Genomic DNA, 14,730 nt, shown 5'->3' with positions numbered 1-14,730 from the left:
CTGCTCTGGATCAGGTTCAGTGCATAATATTTATAAATTAATATGCTAAAGAGATGTCCAAATTCTTGAATATCAGTAAGTTTCAGCTGTTGGAAATCTGGAATAAAAATGGAAAATACGAAAACACTGCAAGTCAGGTAGCATTCTATAGAAAGGGCAACATGTTGGTGTGTCTTATGCTCTCTGAGTGAGTGGAGGGGTTCAGTATGAAATGTACCCACAGGCTACATGAAGAGGTCTCTGTCCGGATTCAAGGAAAAGGTGTTGGTAAAAAGAGCAGAAGTTGCAATTTGGATTCATTGTTTGACTGCAGGAGGTAATGCAAAGGAAAAAAGCATTTATTTGTCCTTAAGGGTTTTTCATGGAAGCAAGTCGTAGTAGTTGGTGCTAACAGCAGATGCTGGAACAATTGAACTCTCCCATGAACTATCAACCCTTAACAGGAAAGGATGATGGGCAATGATCTAAGTAGGTTTAAGTGTTTTTACCAAATAGACCACCTGGTGACCACTCAGAAAATTACAGGAGTACGCTGCTCAGAATCTCAACTTTATCTTATTCTTGGTACACTGGAGCTTTTGATTAGAGAGGGTGTGATCCTTAGATTTAATATTTGTCAAAATTTCTTCCTGTAGTTTACCGGTAAATCTCAACAAAAATGGGAACATAAATCTATTGCCTCGACTGTCGCAATGAGGCCACACTCAGATTCAAGGAATCCATGGCTTCCTCTACTGTTGCGATGAGGCCACACTCAAGTTGGAGGAATCTGTGGCCTCCTCTACTGTCACAACGAGGCCAGACTCAGGTTGGAGGAACAACACCTTATATTCCATCTGGGTAGCCTCCAACCTGATGGCATGAACTTCGATTTCTCGAACTTCCAGTAATGCCCCCACCCTACTCGTTCACCATTTCCCATCCCTTTTTCCCTCTCTCAGCTTATCTCCTTGACTGCCTATCGCCTCTCTCTGGCACTCTTCCCCCATTTTCTTTTTTCCATGACCTTCTCTCCTCTCCTATCAGACTCCCCCTTCTCCAGCCCGGTATCACTTTTACCAATAAACTTTCCAGCTCTTTACTTCATCCCTCACCCTCCCGGTTTCACCTATCGCTTTGTATTCATCTCTCCCCTCCCCCACCATTTAAATCTACTGCTCATCTTTTTTTCTCCAGTCCTGCCGAAGGGTCTCAGGCCAAAGCATCGACTGTACTCTTTTCCATAGATGCTGCCAGGCCTGCTGAGTTCCAGCATTTTGTGTGTGTGTTTTGGGAACATAAGAACTTGTTTATACTTAACAAAATAACCACTTTTTCAACTAAATGAGCTACTTCATATTGATATTCTGAAAGTTAAATCTGAAAAAAATTTTGTTATTCATCAGGAGTGTTAAAAGTCCTTCCAAAGTTGTATAACATGGAGCAAAATTTAAAAAATAAAATAGTAACTTGTCTTGTTTTCAAAAACAGATAATGAAGTAAATTTGCACCATTCAGCAAGCAAAGAAGACAGTGGGCATAACAGCAACTCAAAATCTGCAAGTAAGTTATATTCAATATTTATTAGCAGGGCTTATAATTGAAAATTGAGCTTCTCTACTTCAAGGTAAGATATCTAGATTAGACAGGGAAGAGTTTTTAGGAGGCTGTATTAATGTGGATTGCTTCATATTTTGAAAAAAATGTAAAAGCAGGAATAATACAAACTATGGATTGCAGACCACATCAACAAAACAGACCCATCAAGGCTAAACTTGTGGTAGATCATTTGCATGTGTAATAATTCATTGAATTAATTCCTAGGATGACAGAGCTGTCCAATACAGAGACAGCAACTTAAATTGGCATAACTTCTTGGTTTGAAGATTAATTTATGATTTTATTGAAACATACAAGATTCCCATACCAACTACATGCTAGTAGGATGTTTCCTAAGAGGCAAATATTCAAGGGGCCATCCAATCACAAACACGAGAAAATCTGCAGATGCTGGAAATCCAAGTAACACGCACAAAGTGCCTGAGGAACTCAGCAGGCCAGGCAGCATCTATAGGAAAGAGTACAGTTGACATTTTGGGCTGAGACCCTTCAGCAGGACTGGAGAAAGAAAAGATGAGGAGTCAAGAGTCAGAGGGTGGGGGGAAGGGGGAGAAACACAAGGTGTTAGGTCAAACTGGGGTGGGGGGGTGAGGGGTGAGGGGTAAGGTAAGGAGTTGGTAAGTTGATTGGTGAAAGAGATACAGGGCTGGAGAATGGGAAATCTAAGAGGAGAGGAAAAAACGGCATAGAAGAAAGAAAAAGTAGGACAGCACCAGAGAGAGGTGATTGGCAGGCATGAAGATGAAGTGGGAGAGGGAAAATGGGATGGGGAACAGAGAAGGAGGGGGCATTATTGGAAGTTCGAGAAATCAATGTTCCCGTTGGAGATAGTGAAAGTTACAGAAAATTATGTGCTGGACACGAAGGCTGGTGGGGTGGTAGGTAAGGACAAGAGGAATCCTATCCCTGGTGGGGTGGTAGGAGGATGGAGTGAGGCAAATTTGACTGTTCTAGTGGCCTGCTTTCTCCCAAATTCCATCCAAATAACACAGGATTCTGAACTCAAGTTTTTTTTTGATGCAAAGCTTTACAGTATTAGAGAATGCAAGAAGGTTCTTCTCATTTTTCACCTCTACGTAGTGATTTTAAAATTCTGACCCACATTCACATTTTTCTGTGGTCCCTCTTCAGTGTGACATCTCTCTCTTATCAAAGAGGATACTAAAAGCTTTTTCAAGTATATGAAGAGTAAAAGATAGGTTAGAGTAGATATAGGACTGATAGAAAGTGACGCTGGAGAAATTGTAATGGGAGATAAGGAGATGGCAGAGGAACTGAACGAGTATTTTGCATCAGTTTTCACTGAGGAAGATATCAGTAGTATACCGGACACTCAAGGGTGGCAGGGAAGAGAAGTGTGCGCAGTCACAATTACGACAGAGAAAGTACTCAGGAAGCTGAATAGTCTAAGGGTAGATAAGGGTAGATAATCTCCCGGACCAGATGGAGCGCACCCTGGTGTTCTGAAGGAAGTAGCTGTGGAGATTGCGGAGGCATTAGAAATGATCTTTCAAAAGTCAATTAGATTCTGGCATGGTTCCGGAGGACTAGAAGATTGCAAATGTCACTCAGCTATTTAAGAAGGGGGCAAGGAAGCAAAAAGAAGCAAATTACAGACCTGTTAGCTTGACATTGGTGGTTGGGAAGTTGTTGGAGTCGACTGTCAAGGTTGAGGTTATGGAATACCTGGAGGCATATGACAAAATAGGCAGAACTGAGCATGGTTTCCTTAAAGGAAAATCCTGTCTAACAAACCTATTGCAATTTTTTGAGGAAATTACAAGTAGGCTAGACAAGGGAGATGCAGTGAATGTTGTATATTTGGATTTTCAGAAGGCCTTTGACAAGGTACCACACATGAGGCTGCTTAACAAGAGCCCATGGAATTACTGGAAAGTTACAAACGTGGATAGAGCGTTGGCTGATTAGCAGGAAACAGAGAGTGGGACTAAAGGGATCCTATTCTGGTTGTCTGCCGGTTACCAGTGGTGTTCCACAGGGATCCGCGTTGGGGCCGCTTCTTTTTACGTTGTACGTCAATGATTTGGATTATGAAATAGATGGCTTTGTGGCCAAGTTTGCTGATGATACAAAGATAAGTGGAGGGGCCGGTAGTGCTGAGGAAACAGAGAGTCTGCAGAGAGACCTGGATAGATTGGGAGAATGGGCAAAGAAGTGGCAAATGAAATACAATGTTGGAAAGTATATGGCTATGCACTTTGGCGGAAGAAATAAACAGTCAGACTATTATTTAACTGGGGACAGAATTCAAAGTTCTCAGATGCAACGGGACTTGGGAGTCCTCGTGTAGGATACCCTCAAGGTTAACCTCCAGGTTGAGTCGGTGGTGAAGAAGGCGAATGCAATGTTGGCATTCATTTCTAGAGGAATAGAGTATGGGAGTAGGGATGTGACGTTGAGGCTCTATAAGGCTCTATAAGTAAGACCTCACTTGGAGTACTGTGGGCAGTTTTGGGCTCCTTATTTAAGAAAGGATGTGCTGACGTTGGAGAGGGTTCAGAGAAGATTCACTAGAATGATTCCGGGAATGAGAGGGTTAACATATGAGGAATGTTTGTCCGCTCTTGGACTGTATTTAGAAGAATGAGGGGGGGACCTCATAGAAACATTTCAAATGCTGAAAGGCATGGACAGAGTGGATGTGGCAAAATTGTTTCCCATGGGGGGGGGGGGGAGTCTAGTACGAGAGGGCATGACTTAAGGATTGAAGGGCACCCATTCAGAACAGAGATGCGAAGAAATTTTTTTTGCCAGAGGGTGGTGAATCTATGGAACTTGTGGCCACAGGCGGCAGTGAAGGCCAAGTTATTGGGTGTGCTTAAGGCTGAGATTGATGGGTATCTGAGTAGCCAGGGCATCAAAGGTTATGGTGAGAAGGCAGGGGAGTGGGACTAAATGGGAGAATGGATCAGCTCATGATAAAAGGGCGGAGCAGACTCGATGGGCCGAATGGCCAACTCCTGCTCCTTTGTCTTATGGTCTCTTCCACACTTGGTCTCTGCTTGCAACATCTACGGCTCCAACTCAATCTAGTACCTGTGTTCCATTGCTTCACCAACAGCAGGGTCTGCATTCAACTTCCCCATATATCCTGGAAACTTGTGTATTTATTTATTTATTTATTTATTGAGATACAGCACAGAATAGGCCCTTCCAGCATTCTGAGCTGTACTACACAGCAGCTGCCAATTTAACTCTTGCCCAGGGGTCAACTTTTTTTTGAATTCCATAGAACCTTACCATTAACTGAGGAGTTAGGGACCCAGGTTGGGAACCCCTGGCTCAGCTTAATCATGGGACAATTTACAATGACCAATTAACCTACCAACCAGTACATCACTGGAGAGTTTATGTCTGTTCTTCCAGTAGTAGAGGAGGCCAAGAAGGGAACATGATTAGGGTATATAAAATTACAACAGACATAGATAGGGTTGACTACAGGAAAGCCTTTCAACATATCAGAGGTAGTTAAAACTAAAATTGAATTGAATTGACTTTATTTCTTACATCCTTCACATACATGAGGTGTAAAATTCTTTACATTTTTTCTCCAACTAAATGTGCAAAGTGCAATCATAGTAATTTATAATAAATAGAACAGTCAATGTAACATCAAATCACTCAATTCAGCATGAGTTAATCAGTCTGATGGCCTGGTGGAAGAAGCTGTACTGGAAGCTGTTGGTCCTGGCTTTTATGCTGCGGTACTGTTTCGCGTATGGTAGCAGCTGGAATAGACTGTGGTTGGGGTGACTCTGGTCAGCAATGATCCTTCAGGCCATCCTAAGCCATTCAGCTCATTGTGTCCGCACCGCCATTTCATCATGGGTTGTCCTGGATCCCATTCAATGCCATATACCTGCCCTCTCAGTACCATATCCCTCAATGCCCTGACCGATCAAGAAACTTCCGCTTTAAGTATACCCACAGACTTGGCCTCCACTACAGTCTGTGGCAGAGTATTCCACAGATTCACCACTCTTACCTCTTTACCTCTGTTCTAAAAGGTCACCCCAATTTTGAGGCTGCGTCCTCTAGTTCCGTATACCCGCATCAGAGAAAACATCCTCTCCACATCCACCTTATCTCGGGCCTTCAGCATTCAGTAGGTTACAATGAGATCCCCATACATTCTTCTAAATTCCAATAAGTACAGGCCCAAAGCAACCAAACGCTCTTCATATGTTAACCCCTTCATTCCCATTGGACTCTCTCCAATGAAAGTACATCCTTTCTGAGATAAGGAGCTCAAAACTGTTAGCAATATCCCAAGTGCGGCTGACTAGTGTCTTAAGAAGTTTCAGCATTATCTCATTGTCTTTATATTCTATTCCCCTTGAAAAAATGTCAACATTGCATTTGCCTTCGTTAGCACAGACTCAACCTGTAAATTAACCTTCTAGGAGTCTTGCACGAGGACTCCTAAGTCCCTCTGCACCTCTGATGTTTGTAGCTTCTCATTTAGATAATAGTCTGCACTATTGTTCCAAAATGCATTATCATACATTTCCCAACACTGTATTCCATCTGCCACTTTTTTGCCCATTATTCCAATTTGTCCAAGACCTGTTGCCATTGCATTGCTTCCTCAGCACTAACTACCCCTCCACCTATCTTCAGATGATCTGCAAATTTTGCCACAAAATGTCAATTCCATTATCTAAATCATTGACAAACATTGGAAAAGTAGTGGTCCCAATACTGACCCTTGAGGAACACCACTAGTCTCTGGCAGCCAACCAGAAAAGGCCCCTTATATTCTCATTCGCTGCCTTCCGCCTGTCAGCCATTCCTCTATCCATGCCAGTATATTTCCTGTAACACCATAGGATTTTATCTTGTTAAGCAGCCTCATGTGAAGCATCTTATCAAATGCCTTCTGAAAATCTAAGTGGATGACATCCACTACCTCTCTTTTGTCTTCCTGCTTGTTACTTCCTCGAAGAATTCTAACAGATTGTCAGGCAAGATTTCCCTTTACAGAAGCTATGCTGACTTTGACTTATTTTATCATTAGTCTCCAAGTTTTCCGAAACCTCATCCTTAATAATGGAGTCCAATACTTTCCCAACCACTGAGATTAGGCTAACTGGCCTATAATTTCTTCACTTTTGTCTTCCCCCCTTCTTAAAGAGTGGTGTGACATTTGCAATTTTCCAGTCCTCCGGGACAATGCCAGAATCAAGTGATTCTTGAAAGATCATGACCAATGCATCCATTATCTCTTCAGGTAACTTATCCACCTTAAGACCTTTCAGTTTTCCTAAATTTTTTTCCTTTGTAGTAGCAATGCCACTCACTCCTGTTCCCTGACACTCACAGACCTGGCATACAGCTAGTGTCTTCCACAGTACAGACCGAAGCAAAGTATTTATTGAGTTCATTGTGTTGGGCACGTGGCCAAGTGGTTAAGGCGTTTGTTTAGTGATCTCAAGCTCGCTAGTTCGAGCCTCAGCTGTGGCGGCGTGTTTGTGTCCTTGAGCAAGGCACTTAATCACACATTGCTCTAGTCTGTGTGAGGAGTGACGCCCCACAGACTTCTAATCTGCGCCTTGTAAGGCATGAAAATGCCCGACGCAGGCCTCTCATCGTCTGAGTCGACATTCCCCCTCCCCCTCATATGCCATTTCTTTGTCCCCTATTACTTCCTCACCAGCATCATTTTCTAGTGCTCCAATATCAACACCACCTCTCTTTTATTCTTTATATAACTGAAAAAATCTTCTAGTATCCAGCTTTATATATCAGCTAGTTTGCCCTCATATTTCATCTTTTCCCTTCTTAGAGCTTTTTTAGTTGCTTTTTGTTGGATTTTAAAAGCTTCCCAATCATTTGACTTCCCACTCACTTTTGCTACATCATATGCCCTTTCGTTGGCTTTTATGCAGTCCTTAATTTCCCTTATCAGCCACGGTTGGCTAACCCTGCCATTTGAGAATTTCTTCTGTGGGAAATATCCATCCTGCGCCTTGTGAACTATTCCCAGAAACTTGAGCACCTCTGTTCTGTCCTCATCCCTACCAGTATCCTCCTCCAATGCATCTGGGCAAGCACCTCTCTCATGCCTCTGTAATTCCCTTTATTCCACTGTAGTACTGATTCATGTGACTTCTGCTCCTCCCTCTCAAATTGCAGTATGAATTCAATCATATTATGAGCAGTACTGCTTTACTTTTAACAACAAAATACACTATAGTGTATTGCTTCCCAGTTTTCCCTACTATCTTACATTAGCTTTAATGAAATTAGAAAATCCTGTGAAGAAGTTAATGTCTTGAGTTCGTATTCTATGACACTTGTAGGACGTGTAAAACTCTCAGTGATTTCCAAAAGGAAATGGCGAATGGCAGTGGTTACGTACATTTCCACCGCAGACATTAGTTACATTGGCCTAAGGATAGGCACCAGCTGTCACTTCCCAATTTGTCTTCTGTTACCACATCAGGTTTTGGTATGCAGAAAATTCCATTTTTAGACACTATAAATACATAATCTACAAAGTTTTTTTCCATTAAAAGTACCTTAAAATCAATATTAAAGCGCACAAAAAAGTCAGAAGTGCTTTTAGAATGTTTTTTTTTTCAAAAATAACAATCCACACATTGAAGCATGCCAGGTACTTGTAATTTAAGAAAGAAATAATGCTGTCGTTTTGTGAAAAAAAGTCATCCCAATGATGAACTACTGGAGGTTCAAGGTATCAAACGTAATCCATACCATCTGTGCCAAATGAATCAGGAACCCAATCCACCGCAATTTACAAACAAAAATAGTTGACAAACCATCATGTAAAGATGCTTCCTAACATTATAGACATCTATGTATCTATGTTTGTAGACTTGAAGGGTCTCGGCCTGAAACGTCGACTGCACCTCTTCTTAGAGATGCTGCCTGGCCTGCTGTGTTCACCAGCAACTTTGATGTGTGTTGTGTAAATAGAAACTGCTTTGATAATCACAAACAAGAGAAAATCTGCAAGTGCTGGAAATCCAAGCAACACACACACACACACACACACACACACACACACACACTCACACACAATGCAAACGTTGACTGTACTTTACTCTTTTCCATAGATGCTGCCTGGCTTGCTCAGTTCCTCCAGCATTGTATGTGTGTTGTTTTGATAATCGATTTGGTTCAGTCAGATCTAGCTATTCAATTTCATGATTACAGACTGCAAGTCTATTACATCCAATAAATTGTGTAAAACTATTGCATAGTTGTAATATTTTCACACGTACTTCTTACTTTTCAAAAGAGCAATAACTTATTCAGTTTATGTCTAATGCATTATTATTAACGTGTAATTCTGGATGGTAAAAGGCAATAATAAGAACAGCTAATGCTCACATACCAAAGTTCAAAGTACACTTATCAATGTATAAATTAAGCAACCCTGAGATTCATCTCCTTACAGGCAGCCACAAAACAAGAAAACCAAAAGAACCCACGAAAAAAAGACCAACAAACACCCAATGAGCAGAGAGAAAAAACAAATTGTGCAAACAATAAAAGCAAGCAACACTCAGAATGAAAATTTTGTTCTTTAATTTTTGATCTTTAATACAAAAAATGTGGAGTCATACAGCATGGAAAGAGACCTTTTGGCTCATTGTCTACTGTGGGAACCCATCCCTTATTGATCCTATCTCCCAGCACCTGGTCTGTGACTTTCTTTGTCTTATCTGGACACTTAAATGCCATCAGCAACTCTGTTTCTACCCCTCTCTCTGGCATTGCATTTCAGACACACTCTGAGTATTTAAAGGTCCCCCTAAATTCTTTCCCCTTACCCAAAATGTATGTCCTTGAGTTCTATTCACACCTGACCTAGCTTCCTCACGTCCGCATGAGGGTTCTCGGCCCGAAATACTGACTGTTTATTTCCCTCCATAGATGCTGGCTGGCCTGCTGAGCTCATCCAACATTTTGTGTGTGTGTGGCCATTAATTAATCCATCTTCATGTATCTTCTTCTTTATTCCTGGAGACCTGCACTGAACATTCATCACTGAATTCTCCAAAGTCTACTTCCTTTGTGAACGATGTATAGATGATCACTCCTATACTTTTTGGCTTTACACACAGATTGCTCAAGTTGTCTAATTGTGCCCTACTTTTTCGCCCTGGTTATTCTTCTTCAGCACCTTTAGATTCACCTTAATTCTGACTACCTATGATTTCTTTTGTCCATCATACTCTTCCTAGTTTCCTTTTAAAGCATTTTCCTGCACTTTTATTACTTCAAAGTTCAAAGTACATTTATTATCCAAGTGTAAGTACAACCTTCTTTACCCATCCCTAAATATTCAGGATCCCTATTCTTACTTGTCACTTCCTCCACACTAGCTTTTACCCATAATGGAAAATCTTGGCCTTGAAATTTTGCTATTCCTTCTTTACAAGCTGATCAATGAGCAGATGAATCAAATCTGCAGGTAGATGCACCCAATCCATCTTTGCCAGGTTCTCTCATATTAATGAAATTGATCTTTCCTCAGTTTAATACCTTAATACTGTTCCAGGGTGGGTTGCAGATATGTCTCTACCAAAAGAGGTGTAAGGTGCTCCTTTCCTCCTCTAGCCTGCAAGTTACCCTTGGGCAAGTGTAGCACCTGCTTAGCTCCCCCATCAGGGTCACATGTAGCCATGGGCGCAGGTGGTGGATGGTCTTTTGAGCAGCTGGTGCATATCACAAGCCCTGGTTATGCAACCACTGATGCCAGGCAGACAATCTCTGAAGAATATTGATAATGGCTGAAATAGAAACATAGAAAATATACAGCACAATACAGGCCCTTCGGCCCACAAAGTTGTGCCAAACATGTCCCTACCTTAGAAATTATTAGGTTTTCCCATAGCCCTCTATTTTTCTAAGCTCCATGTACCTATCCAAAAGTCTAATAAAAGACTGGTCTTGTAAAGACACGGCCCAGAAGAAGGCAATGGCACACCACTTCTGTAGAAAATTTGCCAATGTTCGCCCATATCATACGGCATGGCACATAACGAACGAACGATGCTGGTCCATCTCCATCTCTTTCCACACCTACTTGAAGATATACAGAATATGGTCACCATCTTCAAAATGATCCCTTGCAGACACCCCCCCCCCCCACTTGACCGCAAGATAAGGTCAAGTAATACTCCTTCACTCACTGTTCTATCTACATACTGCATGAAAATGTTCTCCCAGACACTTCAAAAATTCAATCCCTTCTGAGCATTTGAAGCTTATGCAATTGCAGTTAATACTTGGGTAATTAGAATCCCACAGTATATTAGTTTATTTTATTGAATCTCTCTGATACTTGCCTATATTAGAGAGGATGAGAGGTGACCTGATAGCGGTGTTTAAGATGATGACTGCCATTGATCGTGTGGATTGTCAGGGGCTTTTTCCCAGAGCTGAAGCGGCTAACACGAGAAAGCCTAGTTTTAAGATGCTTGGAAGTAGGTACAGAGGAGATGTCAGGGGTATGTTTTTCTTTTACGCAGAAAGTGCTGAGTGCGTGGAATGGGCTGCCAGTGACGGTGGTGGAGGTGGATACAATAGGGTCTTTTAAGAGATTCTTGAATAGGTACATGGAGCTTAGAAAAATAGAGGGCCATGGGTAACCCTAGGTAATTCCTAAAGTAAGTACACGTTCGGCATAGCATTGTGGGCCGCAGGGCCTGTACTGTGCTCTAAGTTTTCTGTTTCCATATCCAAACCCGTATGTTCTGTTAACTATTAGGAGGTCTGTAACATAGCCCCTGCAAAACAACAACACACTTCGTTTTCCTAATGTCAACCTACATGGTCTCACTTGAGAAGCATTTTATGATATCTCCCATCAATAGTGCTTCTTTGACTAACAGTGCCATACCTCCTTCCCTTTTATCCACCCCTCTGTTGTTCCTTCGACCATATCTCACTGATGGAATCCTGTTTACTTAAAGCTTTGAGTTCATCAATACTTTTTGTATTAAAATATATGCAATTTAGCTTGGAGTTCTCTTGTGCGCAATTATCGCCAATCATAAATTTAAGACTCACAAAAGGAAATATTTAAATGCGAGTACAGTGCCCTTTCAGGCTTCAGATCAAGATTGCTGCCCACTTATAGAACACACAACAGTACAGTACTGGACAGGCCATTAGGCCCATGTTGTTTTATTGATCTTGATGCCACATTCATTACAACAAGAGAGGTCCTAGCAAAGATGGGCCCTACAGTAGAATAAAGATTTGCAAGACACTATTACAGCTCAGGACATCAGAGTTGCTGTAAGGAGTTTCTGTGTGTCCTCCTCATGGAATGTGTGGGTTTTCCCTGGGCCTCAGTTTCCTCCTAGAGTCCAAAGGCATACTGGGTAGATTAACTGGTCATTGTAGATTGTCAGGGTTGTCAGGAGTTGGTAGGGCAGTGTAGCCCAAAGGGTCAGAAATGCCTATTCTGTGCTATATCTCTAAATAAATAAATAGCCTACATTGTCCAAATCCCTCCATTCCTTTCATCATTGTCCCTATCTAATTCCACCAAACTGTTTCTTTCTATGCTCTGGATAAAAAAAAACTCCCAGTCTTAAATGCATTTGCTCTGGTATTTGACAATTCTACCCTGCTGAAAAGATTCTGACAGACTACTCTATCTATGCCTCTCATCATTCTAAAGACCTCTATCAAGTTTGACCTTGGTCTGCAAGAAGATGGATCTCAAAGTTGTACAGTATATAGAATACATACATTGATACTAAATGTATTTTGAACTTTGAAAACACTTAGGGAGAACAACCTAAGCTTGTCAAACCACTCCTTATATCTCATACCCTGTACGCCAGACAGCACCCTGGTAACCCCTTCTGCATTATCTCCAGTTTCTCTTCATCCTTCCTAATGCAGTAACTAGAACTGTACACAATACTCCAAATGAGGTCTGACTAAAGTTTTATATAGTTGCAGTATGACTCCCTTACTCAGTGCCCCTCCCAAAAAAGCCAAGCATGCCATATGCCTCATTATCTTGTCATTCTAGTATTATAGTCTATTTAGTATAGACTATGTAACAGTTTCTTCCCCCAAGCCATCAGACTCCTCAATACCCACCGCCTGGACTGACACCAACCTACTACCCTCTACTGTGCCTATTGTCTTATTTATTATTTATTGTAATGCCTGCACTGTTTTGTGCACTTTATGCAGTCCTGGTTAGGTCTGTAGTCTAGTATAGTTTTTGTGTTGTTTTACATAGTTCAGTGTAGTTTTTGTATTGTTTCATGTAGCACCATGGTCTTGAAAAATGTTGTCTCATTTTTACTGTGTACTGTACCAGCAGTTATGGTCGAAATGACAATAAAAAGTGACTTGACTTGAGTTATAATTCTCTTGTTAATAAAACTGTAAAGTTACTTTGGTGCAACACTGGATTTAATGTCTGTGTTACAGCCTAGAAGTAAACTCAGTCTAACATACATGTTTTACCTATCTCTTTTTCTTGGTTGGATCTCCAAAATCACCTCAACTTCCTAACTTTACCTGAAGCTGTGCAGAATTAAAAATATCTTATCATTAAGGTTATAAACTCTTCCTGTCCTGCCAAATCTAACGTCTTCAAAAGAACTAAAATGTACAAATATTTGTGAGAGTTAAACCTTACAAATCTTTCCTCAACTGACCCTTGCACAGTTTGGACGCCCCGCTACAGGAAGGATGTGGAGGCTTTGGAAAGTGTACATAAGAGGTTCACCAGAATGCTGCCTGGGCTAGAAATTATCAGCTAAGCAGGAGAGCCTAAACAAACTTAGATTGTTTCCTCTGGAGTGACAAAGGTTGAGGGGAGGCCTGATAGAAGTTTACCTGTAGTGCACCTTCTCTGGAGCTCTACACTTTATTCCTCATCCTGTTCTCTTTTTTAAACCTTGTTCTACCTCAATGCACTGTGTAATGATTTGATCTGTATGAACAATATGCAAGACAAGCCTTTCATTGTATCTCAGTACATGTGACAATAATAAACTAATTCCGAGTTATAAATTTATGAGAGGCAGAGATAGTCTGAGCATTTTCCCCCAGGTCAGAAATAGCAGATACTAGAGGAAAAGCTTTAAGGTGTGAAGGATATTTTTTTTTACACACATTCAGAGTGTAGGTACCTGACAGCACGAGTGTGGAAAGCAACACATAATAGGGTTTAAGGAGCATTTAGACAGCACATGAACATGTGGGGAATGAAGGGATATGGATCATTTGAAGGCAGATGGGATTAGTTTAGTTTGGCATTACGACCGGTGCAGACATCAGAGACTGAAGTGCCTGTTCCTGCGCTGCTCTCTTCAATGTTATGAGATCTTGTATTTAGAGAAGGGAAGGAGTTAAAAATAACAACAACCTTATTTTGTTTTTCTTCCTCAAAATAGGTAATGAAGTAAAAGGATATGGAAACAATGGCCACTCTAATTCTGCAAGTAAGATCCATTCATTAATCATATTATGAGCTATGCAAATAAAAATATTTTATTACCCTTCTTCACTCACAAAGATCAATTAAAACACATTCCTCTTAATATTTATATCAACTGTAATTAAAAAAACTCATGCTTTTGGTTATTGCTTTGTTTCTTTCATAAAATAGGTCATGAAGTAAAGGGAAAGTATGCATTCAAGATTGATGACAATTCTGAAAGTAAGTAAGCTTTAATTTTGCCTGTACCATAAATTTAATCATTGATGAAGACTCATTTTATTCTCCTATAGCAAAAGCGTTGATTACCAATTTTAGATACAAAACATCAGAAGAAATAACATCAGAAATTTTAAATATTAGTCAGGTTTTGTGTTTTTTTTACCTGTCCATTTCCAGTAGGATTTGTTTGAGGTGCAATCTTAATCTGCTCAAACATTTTCCTAATATTGGAATTTGAAATGTGATGGAGAATAAAATTGCAAATCAGGAATATCTTTTCATATTTTGCATTTATTTAACAATTCTGATTGCCAGAATTTGCATTTTTTATCTACTTTGACAGATATGATACCGTACCTCAAGTCCATGCTTAGGTTCTTGTCCTGATTCTCTGAACGATAGGAGGTAAAAAAATATACTGTACCTTTTGAGCAATTACA

The 14,730-nt window shown here is 40.7% G+C and overlaps 2 protein-coding genes across 2 annotated transcripts in view; one reads left to right on the top strand and one right to left on the bottom strand.

Moving 5' to 3' along the window:
* nt5dc1 (5'-nucleotidase domain containing 1) overlaps positions 1-14,730 on the bottom strand; it is a 673,759-nt gene that overhangs the window by 530,709 nt on the left and 128,320 nt on the right. The window lies entirely within an intron of this gene.
* Positions 229-14,730, top strand: part of LOC140194180 (uncharacterized) — a 70,690-nt gene continuing 56,188 nt past the window's right edge. Inside the window, exons 1-3 of the mRNA XM_072251687.1 lie at positions 229-316; positions 1,471-1,542; positions 14,240-14,290. Of these exons, the coding sequence (XP_072107788.1) occupies positions 229-316; positions 1,471-1,542; positions 14,240-14,290 (211 nt within the window). The remainder of the gene's footprint in view (positions 317-1,470; positions 1,543-14,239; positions 14,291-14,730) is intronic.

Source organism: Mobula birostris, chromosome 2 (genome assembly GCF_030028105.1).
Source record: "Mobula birostris isolate sMobBir1 chromosome 2, sMobBir1.hap1, whole genome shotgun sequence".
In the NCBI taxonomy this organism is placed as follows: Eukaryota; Metazoa; Chordata; class Chondrichthyes; order Myliobatiformes; family Myliobatidae; genus Mobula; species Mobula birostris.
Note: the sequence above shows the minus strand (reverse complement) of the source record. Positions and strands in the feature narration are given on the sequence as shown.